Here is a 13,481-nt window from a genome sequence, read left to right as displayed (position 1 = left end):
CAGGTGTATTTGAGAATGTATTTGTAGTGGCCTTTGTGTTGTTATAATTTTACTGTTCCTGTGTATGCACCTTCCTTCCTTGCTTCCCTGTTTTGTCCCTTTTCCTTTCCCCATCCTTTCCCTCTCTTCGCTTCCTGCCAGGAGGGTGCATGATACTTTAAGATCACACATCTGTGACAAGAGAAGAGGTTTCCCTTCCATCTCATGTCTGTGCATGTTCAGAAGAGTACAAACTTGCACATTACTTACACAGTTGTTTCCATTCGGGGGCATTGGGGATTTAGCAGAGTGACTCGTTGCTGTTAATGGGATTTATTCAGCTAAAGTCTTGTGCAAGCCGAACCTTTTCAAAAGAGAGACTTTCTTCAGAAGTACAGATAGACCTGGTTAAAGATTCTTTTTATGAGATATAAGGCAACATCTTAAAGCGTATCTAACAATTATAGATTGGGAACACCTTTTCACCAGTTAAAAGTCTTAATCTCACCATTATAGCCATATTTCCATTTGGCTAATTACTTCCTGCTGTGTAAAATTCTTCCTATAATTTCACTTAAAGGTATTTTTTATGCTTGTCTAAAAGGACTATGCAATGTTATTGCATGGTTTTTAAAGCTGAGCTCCTCAATTATCTAAAAAATATTTGCCAAGTAAATGTTTCTATGAAACTTGTCATTACCCATCAAGTGATTTACTCCATGAACGGTATTTGCAGAGCTATGCAGCTGGTTGATTACTACAAAAAGAAAAATTACTCTAATAAATTAGTTGAGAAAAAAAGGTAAAAATTAATTAAGATAATGTATATGTTGGATAATATTTGTCCAGCTGTTGTTTAAAGGCTATCAACTTTCATTTTGGTAGGCTTACATACTGGTAAAGCAATTCTTCTATAAATAGTTTTGAGTTTATCCTGTAATCTGCCATCCTCTCTTGAAAAATGCTGTATAAATGATCATTATTGTGATTGTAAATCAAACCCTATTTTAATTAGGAGTAAAATATAATGGCATTTGAACAAGTAGGGCAGTGGGGCTGTAGATGAATTGAGTGTCATGTAGTCTGATATGTGCACTTTGAGATGAAGTCTAAGTTTTTCAGAGTCTGGGAATAATGTCTGGCTTCTGGATGCAATAGTTTGCTTGTTCTTGTAGTAAAGACACTAAATTTCTCCAAAACTGGAAATGGTGCAACTACAAATCATTACAAGAAATTTGTCAAGTTCAGTAGACAATATTTCCAACCATCACATACCTCAAGACCTATGAGTTGTTTTGTTGTATTTGCTACAGTATAAATTAGATTACAAGACTTTTGTTCATTTTGTCCCAAAACATGCTATATAACTTACTTTGTCACCATGAAATAGTGTAGTAATAAAGATTTTGCTCTGAGTCTTCAGAAGTTTACCAATTAGAGGTGAGTAGAAATTAGAATGTAACTGGACATTCTTTTATGTAAATTCAAGCATATTACTATTTTTCATTTAAAAAAAATCAAAATACTCAGCACCTTCAGGGCTCATAGCTCCTAATATAACAAATACCTCAGACATATAAGCTGAAACATTTTTAAATTGTTGAAATATGCAGAATTTATTTAACACAGAGACAAGTGTTTCCTATTCTATGATCTTTTCTATCAGTCTTTTGAAGGAGAGAAGAGAAACGTTTGGGAAAACACCTAAATTGGCAAAGGTGAAAAAAAAGGTAAAGGTGAAAGTAAAAAGAACTAGTGGATAGTTAAAAAAAGAGAAATAGCACACATAATTTTCAGGTCTTTTTATTTTCTTAGAAACTTGTTTGAAACAATTGACCTGAAATAATGGTTAGGTGATTAAACTGAGACATGCTGCAGACATTAATGTCTGTTTGCATTAAAGGAGAATGATTCAGAGCCTTTAGAAATATGTGGGTACCCAGAAAAGGAATGGCTGAATCTCAGAGTTGAAAAATGCAAGCTAGTACCCATTCAAAATGCTTGCAGACAGTGCTGGATTCACAAAATCACTTGGATAAAAGAGCAGGGAATCATGGTAGACAGCCCCTTGAAACATCTGCTTAGTGTGAAGTGATATCTGCAAATGCAAATAAAACATTAGAGCAATACAGAGAAATGTAAAAACTACTGTTTGTGTCAGTGACATGTTCCCAGCTAGGCTATTGCATTCACTTGTTGTCATTCCATCTGAGAAGGGTAACAGAAGAAGCATAGACACATGAAATGTGGGCAAAGCAAATTTATAAAACAATATCAAATTAACAGGAAGATGAAAATACAAAAACATTTTTAAAGGAACACAATTTTTGAAACTACACCTTGTGGAGAGGCTTTTGGAATAAAGCACACATTAAAAGAAAGAAAACATCTGATCAGCTGGCTGATGGCAGTGGTGGCAAACTGGGGCATCTGAATGGATGAATGCTTTGCAAGTGGAGTATAAGGACGGGTACCAGTCCTTGGGTATTGACAAAGCCTCTTTTCAGAGGCTTGTTTTTCTTTTTGTTTTTCTTTTCAGAACAAAGCAAAACAAAAGCAACAAATAATAAAGGACCTCCACTGCAAATACAATTCTCTTGTTGTTTTTCTATGTGTTTTACAGGAGATGGTTCTCCTAAAACACCGAAGTGTTCAGCTCACTGGAGGCTGGGGCAAAACCATAGCAAGATGAAGTCTTTCTCCTTGAGACTGATGGAAACCTGATGAAGAACATTTTCCATAAATCTCCTACTGTCCCTCATCCCTTATGTGCAAATGCCAGAAAAATTAGGCACTGAAATATCTTCTTAAGAAAATAGAGGATTTTTAGAGTGAAAGTTTTGTTTCCTTCCACTCATCCTTGGACTTGATCCCACTTCATCTGACTGCAGTTATGTGTTTGCAGATGACTGAAATAGGAATAAATTCTGTCTGTTGAATAAAACTTTTCCTTCAGTGTGAAAATCTCTAATGACAGAACTTCACAGAATTATGTGAGAAAACTTAATTCCAAATCAGTGAACTAAATCAGTCTGTTCTTTACCCCTTTTTCTTCTGATAGTAAAGGGCTGAAGTATTTCTACCTGCTGTTTTGTACTTGGTAACTGATTTTCTTTCTGTGTGGAAATAACTGTAATGGTTTGTGTGTTTATTTAGCTCATGGCTGACATGCTTGCTTTAGCATCACCACCTTTTATAGGTTTGTATCTTCTCAAGCATTGAAATGCTAATTTATGTGCAGTGCAAGGTACTAATATGGAATAGAATTGATATGTAGAATTTTCTGCCTGGATTTACAAACTCTTGCTCCCAGGACCTGACATAGCAATACTCCTGAGAATATTTCAGAATTTCCAGCATGAACGAGGAAACTTCTGCATTTGAACAATGTCTTCCAGAGTCAAGTCTGGTGACACAAAAGCTTATCTCCCCAAAGTTAGGGCACGTACTGAAGCACAGTGCAGCATTATTCAAACATAATAGCAGCAATATTCAAAATTTATTAGGAATATTCATTTAGAGAGAACAGGTGTTTTGAAAGGTTTGTTTTTGAAATTATTATTCTCTTTCCCTCAGCCTTAAGCATCAAAACACATCACATCCTGGTGAAGGATATGAAATAAGGTAGCTCAATTCAAAACAGAACAGGTGGGAAAAGAATGGGAAGAACCAGGATGTGAGAAGTGGGACTTTGTGTTTGTTTTGGATTTTTGGTTTTTGAGGTGTTTTGGTTTTAGAGATTTTTTTGGATTTTTTTCCAAATGTAATGTGTGTTTGTTGTTTGTTTGTTTGTTTTGGTTGGGTTTTGTTTGCTTGGTTTTTTACCCTCTATTTTGGGCATATATTTGTCAAGATAGAATCAGTTTACTGAACACAAAGATAGAACTGCTTATGCGCCAGCCATTCTAATATTGAACAGTTCTTAAAAGTAGGTCTCTGGTAGATGATATCTTTTTATACACTCTGATTTTCTATGGCACAACTTCAGAATCATTGTGTCTCTAGGCTACTGTGTTATCACAAGCCCATTAATCCTGCCAAATGCCTGTTATATATTGTGCCGTGGAAACTCTGATGGGAGAAAATACAGTGAGGACAACTTGTTGCATCCTTTTTCCAAGCTCTTGACCCTGGTAGCCTGTGAGTTAGTTGAAATGACTGAAACATGCAGGTAAAGAAAATAGAGATTCTGAGCCCCTCCTGAGGGCTGTCACGATCTTTTATTTTCTGTTAAAATCCAGCCTATTGTAGTTTTCTTATAAGCTACTAAATAAGGGGTGATATAGGGAAGATACAAAACCCATTTGTCAGGATTCATGCATATAATCTCCTCAAAAGCTGCTAAACTAGGAGAGAAGCCTTCTGCACACTGTCCATAAAGAGCCGTATGGATGGAACAGTCAAGGCTGGTGGTGGAGTCACCAGACAAGGGGCTGCACCTCAGATGCCACTCTTTGGGTTCCAGTTTTATCTCTCAGTCACATCAGATGTATGACAGAGGTTATTTTGCCCTGTCCATATTACTTTCTTGCTATGTTCAGTGAGGCTGCAGAGGCTGGATAGCTGTGTGGTTGCACTGTGGCGCTGCCAGTAGTGAGGAGAGCAGCTGGTCCCCAGCCTGGGGCTCAGCCCAGTACATAAAATGCCACAGGCTGACAAATGGAGGTTCTTTTGCTTGTTTGCTGTGGTGACAGAAAGTCTTGAATTTATTTTACATGCACACAGACAGACACACAGACACACAGACAACACACAGAAGCTCTTCAGTAAGAAGGTGCACGAGGAAAGAGCTGTGGGGCTGTCGGAAGTCTCTTACAGCCAAACTGAAAGATGGGTAGATGTTTTCTCTGCTTCTGAGGATGCTTGCTCTCCTTTCTGAATCCTGCTAAATCTTCCTGTCTTATAAAGAACATTCTCCCTTGAGACCATAAAGACACTTCAGAAAGAGTGCTTGCCTCTCCCCCCCATTTTCTCTGCAGTACATTTCACCAAGGATGAGGAATTTTCTAAAGACCTTCTCTGCTTTTACATTCAAATTGCTCAGTGGTTGAACTGTGAGCTATGCTAACAATATAGCCAGTGTAGATTTGCTTTCAGATAGAAAGTAGATCTTTCCATCAAAAGATTTTGTTTATTTGTCAAGTGTAATTACCCCTTCCTAGCCTAGGGTTATGAGAAAATATTTTTGTTTAAATGGGGAGCCAAATTAATAGTTTCCATAGCCCTTAACTCACAAAATCCCAGTTTAAGGTTTAGCAGAAATGTATAGACAAAGTGGTGTTTGCTGAATTCCCCTTGTTAAAACATTGGCAGCTCATCACAAATTCAGGAAGATACCAGATGTCTGACTTAGTGTAAAAATGCAGTGAGTCTGAGAACTATGGATAATTTCCAACATGTGTCATTAGATACTGAGACAATATTATCATTTATTATTATCATCAATTGATATTATATATCAATTATTATCATCATCATAATCACCATCATCATCACTACTAGTACTACTATTAGTTATGATTTTTTTTATTAAAGCATACATTTAAAAATCAGAAATAAATGTACAGAGGGAAGCCTGAAACAGAGGTTATCTTCCCCTACTGGTATTTTTCCCTTTTAAAACCAGCACACAGTGATTGTTATATCCCTTCAGAAGCCAGTGATGCACTTTGTGCTACTGGGAAGTGGCACTGCCATTCATACATGATCTGAAAGTCACATCTGAATTCAGACCCTCGCTTTATATGTTTTGCACAAATACAGCTTCAGTTTCCTCCCACATGGGAAAAAACCACATTTTGGTAAAACTGACCCTGTAACATTCACTGTGGCTGATACCCACTGACCAGGACACTGGGTATTAGCCCAAGGATGAAAGAAAGGCAAAGCACAGTTACATTGTAGATGATTTTTTTTTTTGTTCATTTATTGCCTGTCAAGGTAGTTGTAACCTATGTAAGCACGAGCAATCTCAGGACTGACAGGTTTTTCTGAGATCAAGGTGATGTTATTCTACCATTGACTCTTTGATCAGGGTCTGATACTACTGAACTTCAGCCTGACTCAAGGGAATATGCAAACATTCTGCTACCGAGTCTGAGTGTGGTCAGGAAAACAGATCTTGCAAATTGGTGTGTATGCCCAACTACATCTGCACTGAGAATATAAAGTGTGTATCTGTTCTAAAAGATAAACTTGGGGAATTTTCAGTAGTAGAAATGCTATAAAATAACATAAAATTGGGAAATGCTTTGAAATGGGCTGACACGAACTACATAATGCTTCAAATCTGGCTGCATTACCCTGGGCAAAATTCTTTTTTCTCATATTTACAGAAGTCAGTTTAGAAAAAAAATAATTATCAGTAATTTGTTGCAGATTTTATTTTTTTCTCTTCCTCTTAGTGAGTATTACCTTTTTGTCTGCTGACTAGGTAACTGAGAGCTAATATTTTGGAAACTGCCTAGTTAAGCCATTCTGCCTGTGTATGTGCTTATTCTATTAATGTGTCAACAGTGAATGGAGTAAGATACCTGCAGCTTTAGGAGATTTAGTTTTCCTTTGGAGAAGGAAAAGGAACTCTGGTAATATCATTAATGTGATTTTAACTGTTTTGGTTTTTTTTACACTATTGTTTTAAATGTTCTATGTCTGGCTTTTGAGAGAGGCTCAAAAATGTGCAGCAAAGCATATGAAAACTGAGCACAGAAAGTTAGCTGACATTACTGTTGACTATTCATAGCTCAAAATGTTATGTTTTTTTTCTAGCTCCAGTACTTCCAGACCTGTCTTTGGAAAAGTCTTAGATGCTTTTGTGTGGTGCAATGGTCACACCCAGTGGCCAGTTGGGTTAATCACATACGTGTATTCCCTATGGATATCTGAGGCAGTTTGTTACAGGAATTTCTTCTTAAATACTACGACAGCTTGGAATCTAACATGATAGCAGGGAAACAATGTATGTCCACCTTCACCTCAAGGTTTGTTCCCAAAAGACCCTGGCTGATCAAAAAGAAGGTCTGGACCATTCATGAAATGAATAGGAAAGAGGTGATGAATCCCCCATGGAGATGTTCTTAAAATTAGGACCTTTGACTATAATGAGCTGGTGTTTTAAAAGAATTATTCAAGGACAGGCTGAAATAAAACCCTGTACTTTTCCTTAGTTTAAATTCAGCTTTCTTTTAACTGTGGAAAGCCTGAAACATTTGCCTGATTCTTCTTTTTTGGCATTATCAATGTAATTGGAAAAAAAAGAGACCATTTTTCTTTTCCATAAATAAAAAAACGTATGGAAGCACCATGGATAAATCAAAAGATGTGAATACATATAACCCCCCTTCCCTCTCCTTCCAGTCTAACTATAGCATCCTCTATTAGCATCACAATGACACTAATGTTTTCTTTCTCCCAGTGTAGACCATTTTGTCAAGGTCCCTGTTTTCAATTAGTGTCAGCAAATGACACATGGGTGGGAATGCTACAGGAGTGTTCAGTGGAGTTAGCGCTGTGGTAGCTGATTTGGGGGTGGGGGATGGGAGAGCCAAGTTTCAATGGGGGAAAAAGGGAGGAACGACTCTTCATATAAACCTTTGCCTCAATGCTCTCAAGGACACGTCTATTAGTTCCCTTGCCCACATCACACTTGTGAAAGTGGTCTCCTCTAAAGCCCTGCATGGCATGGTAGGGTTCATTTACACAGTCTCGACACAAATAACAATCAAATCACAGAAGGACAGACCCTTTAGGTTGGAAAAGACCTCAAAGATCATCAAGTCCGATCTTTGACCGATCACCACCTTGTTAAACAGACCAGGGCAGTAAGAGTCACACCCAGTTTCTTGAGCAGCTTTGGGGCAGTGACCTCCTTGGGTAGTCCATTCCAATGTTTAACAATCCTTTCCATGAAAAATTCCTCCAAATGTCCAGCCTGAACCTCCCCTGGCTCAGCTTGGGGCTATGTCCCCTCATCATGTCACCGATTCCCTGGGAGGAGAGGCTGATCTCCATCTGGCAACAGCCTCCTTTCATATAGTTTTAGGAAGATCTACTCTGAGCCTGCTCTTCTCCAGGCTGAACACCCCCGGCTCTCTCAGCCACAATTCATAGGACTTGTGCTCCAGATCCTTCACCAGCTTCATTGCCCTTCTCTGCACTTGCTCCAGCATCTCAATGTCCTTGAAGTGAGGGTTCCAGAGACATGGTACTTGAGCTGCAGCCTCACCAGTGCTGCATGCAGAGGGAATAGTGAAATATTTACTTGAATAATTTTTAATTGTTAAATCTTCATTACTTAATTTTGCCAGTCTTCCCCCAAATATTTTAAAACATTGCCTCAGAGCTATAAATGAATGGGATTTTTTTTCAGCTTCTTACCAGTATTCTCACCTTCTTTAGAACAGAAAATACCTGTCAATTTCTATGCATTTCTCTTTTACCTGCAGCATCTGGTACTTTATTCTTCGTGCTTTTTTTCCCCCAGGAACTGGAAAAGTTGCTCCATTCTGATATGAAATGTTCTGCTACAGGCTGTACATTGCTGACTGGGTGCTAGCACCTGCAGTAACTATATCAAGGCTTTTATGATCTTTTTCTACAGAGAAGCTTCTGTACATTCCTGGTCAAGATGCAGACTTTGGATACTGATTTGGTAGACAGTAGTCTTGCTTTACTAACTTTTCCCTCACATACATATAGTCCACGGTCTCTCAGGGCTCCACAGACCATGTATTAGACAAAACAGAAAAGGCGTTAATCCCAGATTTTTTATAATAATCATGAATTCCTTTTTCTTGACGAATTTTTCTTTTGTGCTTAGATCACTGAAAAAATCCCAGCATGTGACACTGTGGACATTGAGAGAACGATGCCACTAATTATTATTTCAACTGAGCTGGTCAATCTGAAAACTACATGGGATGAATTCTTGGATCTCTGAACTGGGCTGAGAGGCTATGTGTCAGGATACTCCCCCAAAAATGCACCCACTAATAAATGACAGCTGGTTTTCTGTACTGTGTTTTCTTGCACCTCACAGCATGGAGATAGTCAGTGCAGGAGGTTGTGCTTGCTCTTCGTTTTTGCTTTGTGGGTCACATTCAAATGAAGCTTTCACATGGGATCAAACTTGACAAAAAAGAGCAGTTATACTTTGAGAAAGATAGTTGACCTTCTTTTTGTATCAGTTCCCTTGATGGCTGTTTCAATATGCATGTGATATAAACGGACTCTGTCACGTCCAGTTAGTCCACCAGCTTCTATTCAGGAGTCAACAAACCTCCTAAACTCAGTGGAAGTTTCTCTCATTTAACGAAAATAATAAAACTTGAGTCAAAATAATTTTCTGTGCTGCAAAACAGTGCTGGTGCATGGGAATCATAGAGGAAAACTTTAATTTTAATTTTTTAAAAACTTTTATTTTGTATAAACAAAATAAAACCATTGATGCTGCTTTCTGCGACTAAATTGATAGAAGCTAAAAAAAAATGTTTCCCTACTTTTACAGTATTGCTATAATCCCATTTCAACTCCAGCTGACACATAGGTCTATTTATGTGAAGTGCCAACTGCTATTTAATGATTAATAAGAAATGGAGAAATATGAAATGATTTGCAAAGTTCTTTCTAGCTTCAGTGACCTCATCTTGGAATAAATAAATCAAAAAGGAGTAAATAGAAGACATGCCTTTAGGTGTTACACTGTTAAATAAAGTCTCCTGTGCTTTATGTTCCCAAAATAGACGTGATGTGTTCTTTCAAATGGGATTGACCCATTCCTACTGCAAGTATGAAATCAGATTCAGTGGAGAGGTACCTAGTTACCTGAGCCCCTACACTCTGTGATACCGATGGAAAGAGGAGTCCTTCTGGTCTGCCATTGTTTTCAGATGTGTCAAGGTGCAGCTGCACATGCTAGAACATCTGGGGTCTGCCCACAGAGCTGTGCATATCCTCACTTTTCATCTCTTTTCTCTGTGACCACCCCAAAGTAATTCTTCCTATTAAGGAGGAGAAGTTGCACCAGAAGTCCTATAGCAAAGAGTATTTGTTTCATTTTTTCCCAGGACTGACAAGTGGGCACGAGGAGTTACTGTCTATGCAGAGATGCCCCAGCATGGACTTTCTGCATGTGCAGTGACAGGATCGATGCTGTTATGGTCTGTGAAGCTGAAGGTCCACCAATAATGAGAGTGTATTACTTGTGCTGAGAACAGAGCCATAGTGATGGCAGGAGGGATTAAACTCCTGTCAGGTCTGAATCCAAAATGAGGTCAGTGGGAGATTTCTGAGGCATGCCCTTCGATCCATGCTTCAAGGTCTGTCAAGGGTGCATTCAGGTGTGCCAAGGCTTGATGCACTCTGGTGCCTCCTAAAGTAGCTATGCCACTGCCAAGGAAGGGCCACTGTGATGGTATTAAACATCCCACCTGGAAGCAGTTTTGCCACCTCATCCTCAGAATTATAGAGGTTGCAGAAGATGCAGCACAAGGTTTGTAGCAGGCTATAAGAACACAATACCTTTATATAGGCATTGAGTTTCTAAATATCCCTGGGAAACCCTGGGCAATTTAGTTTAGTTCTGTCTGCCACTCAGACCAGGCTCATCATTTTTGTACTAAGGGCATGACAGTACATCATTGCCATTAATGGTGTCAAACATGTGACGTGATGCATAAGCATGACTGCATGAATTAATTAAGTGGCAAATTCCTGAATTCATTTTGCTTTTTCCTCTGCCTTACACTGGTAAATAGATGCTGCACTTACTGCACAAACCTTCAACAGAGGATTCAAACCAAACCAAAGCAAGCAACCTTCCCCCCCACAAACTAATTAATCCACACAATGCCCCTGTGCTGTTTGTTACACAGCAGCTTCTCTTACTTGGATCAAGTTTGTTCCTATCACTTTGAATGCAGAAAGCAGTTGATCATTTCATCCATGTGACTACAAGGGTGACTGTCACAGCTTGCAAAGCATATGGTAGCTCTTGCAACATCAATAATAATCTCTAAGTAATGCAACTTTGGGTTATAGTCATCTTTTATTATCACTCCAGTTTTCCAGTAGCTTCCTCCTGTCTTTCTTTTAAAATTTTTGTCTTTCATTACTAAATGAAGCCTTCTATTCCCAGTGATTATATTATCAAGGATTACCTGCTGAAAGGGATCAAAATTGATCAAAATAAAGGCTGTGTTATTCTGAATAAATTTTACTTATTTTGAGGGCCTTAATCAAATTAATTAGAGAATGAAATTAAACAATACCAGGTAATGTTTAGGCATTTTGCAGCTGGGGACACTGAAATTTAAAGAGGAAAAAGGGACTTGACACAGGTTTACCATACAGAATGAAATGGAACTGAATTTTCTCCTTGAAGACTAAATGCATCCCTTACAGATTCCACATGGAGTGGAGCTTATAAACTGTTTATGTAAAATCTGTGGAGGGCAATGAAATACTTTTTGGTTGCCATTTGAAAGTTAAATTCTATTACATAAAGAATAAAATCCACTGCTACTATAGAAGGTAATTTTTCTTTATACCCATCATAGTATTCATTCCCACACTGAAATGAATTCAGGATTGGGCATATTCATGGCATTCCTTACGATCTCTGTGAGATTTATTTGAATCATTCTAAATGAGACACCTTGCACACTCTGCCTGTTACGGGGTATTGATAACGTCAGTTTACTCACATGAGAGCAACATCCAGGGGCTCCATAGAACAGGACAGGTTTGAATGGCTGTCATGTTCAGTCAGGTGGCAGAGTGTGTGACTGGTCAGCTAATGGAAAAAACAGGGGTTTACAGACAAAATGAAATGGGACAGCAGGAAGGGTGGGGAACAAGCTACTTACGATGCTTATTATTTTGGGAAGGAAAGAGTGAACCTAAAGGTACAGAAATCACTGAAATATATCCATGTTCTTGTCCAGTGGCTCAGAAGCTGGGTTCATGAGTCTCTGAGTGAAACAAATCATTGACTTGTGCAAAGAAGGGATAGAGTACTGCCATATTTAGTTAGCAAAGCCCACTCCATTTTTTTCCTGAACAGATGAGTTTCATGGCCTTGTGTCTAGTTGTGCATTGCTGGTGGAGACACAGACCTTGTGTTCTGCTGCCCTGTGGGACTGTAATCACAGACTTGTCACTGTGAAAGAATGAGATTAAAACCATCTTCAATGGAGTGAGTTCTCAGGTCTGCTCTCACAAGGGTCCATCAACACAAATATCCCAGTTCACCTTGCCAGGGCTGTTCTGGCACAATATGATGTCAGAGTGGATGCTTTGCAAGGGAAGTTATAGGGTTTTAGGGGTGGTGAAAGCAAAGGGTTGCTTATCCTGCCTAATCACACAGGATGTCTCTGTGAGCCTAGAAAATTTGAGCTTGAGGGGAATCCACATTCTACTTTGCAAAGGATGGGAAGGGATCCTTTATCTTTGCATGATCTTTTGGACTACAGGCATTATAAAACTGGGTAAAACTGCACTTCTGGCTAAAATAATTTTTAAGGAAATTAAATCTGATCGTGGCTGGCTCTTTTGTGGGTACAAATGAGGAGGAGAGGAACAATGTATTTTCTCTGGGGTCTTCCCACAGAATCAGACCTCTCTTAGGTATCTCAAAATGAAGTCTGCTCAGATCTGAAAGTTATCCTGAGCTACTTTACTTATAGTCAATAAAAAGAAATCAGAGGGTACTTTTTCCTTTAGATGAAGCATATCGTAGCAGGTGGTCTGAGATAGGCAATGACCCTGTGAAACTGAGTCCTTCTTGCCATTGAGTACAAAGACTAGATTGACTCAGATTTAGATAACTTATTTTTAAGAGCAAAAGTTAGATGAAGTATAGACCAGGAATAAGGACCAGCTCTTACGCTATTTCATTATTCTGGAAGGTGAAGGTCTCCAGGAGGGTTCAATTTAATGGAGTAATCTTTCCTAACCCATACTGTACTTTTGTTGATAAGTAGCTGGTTCACAGTTTAAGGGGTATATCTTTGCTCTTGATAGGTAAGTTGAGACATAGGTCAACAAAGTAAAGTGCAAAGGCTTGCAAGAAAACCTTTGTGTCAGTGGAAACCAAGCTCAGGGATTCTGAGCTCAAGAGTCATGTGGCCACAAATCTAGCTCTTGGTCATTTTGAATTTTTCTAGTAATACCAGAGTGATTTGTAAAGATAAACTGAGTCATAAAAGCTTCCTCATGTAGCTGAGAAGAGATAACACAACTGAATTCATAGAGCCCCATAATATTTTCCTACCCAGAAAAGACAAATTCTTTTGTCCAACTTTAAAAATAGGTACTAAGATACCCATCCTTCTTTTTTCCCCTTGCTATTGTTCACTTGTGAATATGTAACACAGCATAACATTCTCAAACTATAATCTGCTCAACATTATCTAATTGCATCTGTCATTTTACTCTGCAATAAAATACTTCTGGGGAAAAAGGAATATGGAACTTAGCACTTGAGCTACTTTTTAAAAAATTGC

At 38.5% G+C, this 13,481-nt stretch overlaps 1 protein-coding gene across 24 annotated transcripts in view; it reads left to right on the top strand.

Moving 5' to 3' along the window:
• LOC134546893 (uncharacterized) overlaps nucleotides 1-13,481 on the top strand; it is a 249,245-nt gene that overhangs the window by 176,903 nt on the left and 58,861 nt on the right. For 3 of the 24 annotated variants that reach the window (XM_063390174.1, XM_063390173.1, XM_063390170.1), the window contains one exon: nucleotides 2,603-2,917. The exons of the other annotated variants lie outside the window; for them this stretch is intronic. Coding sequence is in view for 1 of the 3 variants with exons in the window: in XM_063390173.1 (XP_063246243.1) it covers nucleotides 2,603-2,618 (16 nt within the window). In the remaining 2 variants the exon portion in view is untranslated. Of the gene's footprint in view, nucleotides 1-2,602; nucleotides 2,918-13,481 lie in introns of those variants that run through there. 24 annotated transcript variants of the gene reach the window in all.

This window comes from Prinia subflava, chromosome 2, assembly GCF_021018805.1.
Source record: "Prinia subflava isolate CZ2003 ecotype Zambia chromosome 2, Cam_Psub_1.2, whole genome shotgun sequence".
In the NCBI taxonomy this organism is placed as follows: Eukaryota; Metazoa; Chordata; class Aves; order Passeriformes; family Cisticolidae; genus Prinia; species Prinia subflava.
The sequence above is the reverse complement of the archived record's forward strand: the minus strand, read 5'-3'. Positions and strand labels throughout refer to the sequence as shown.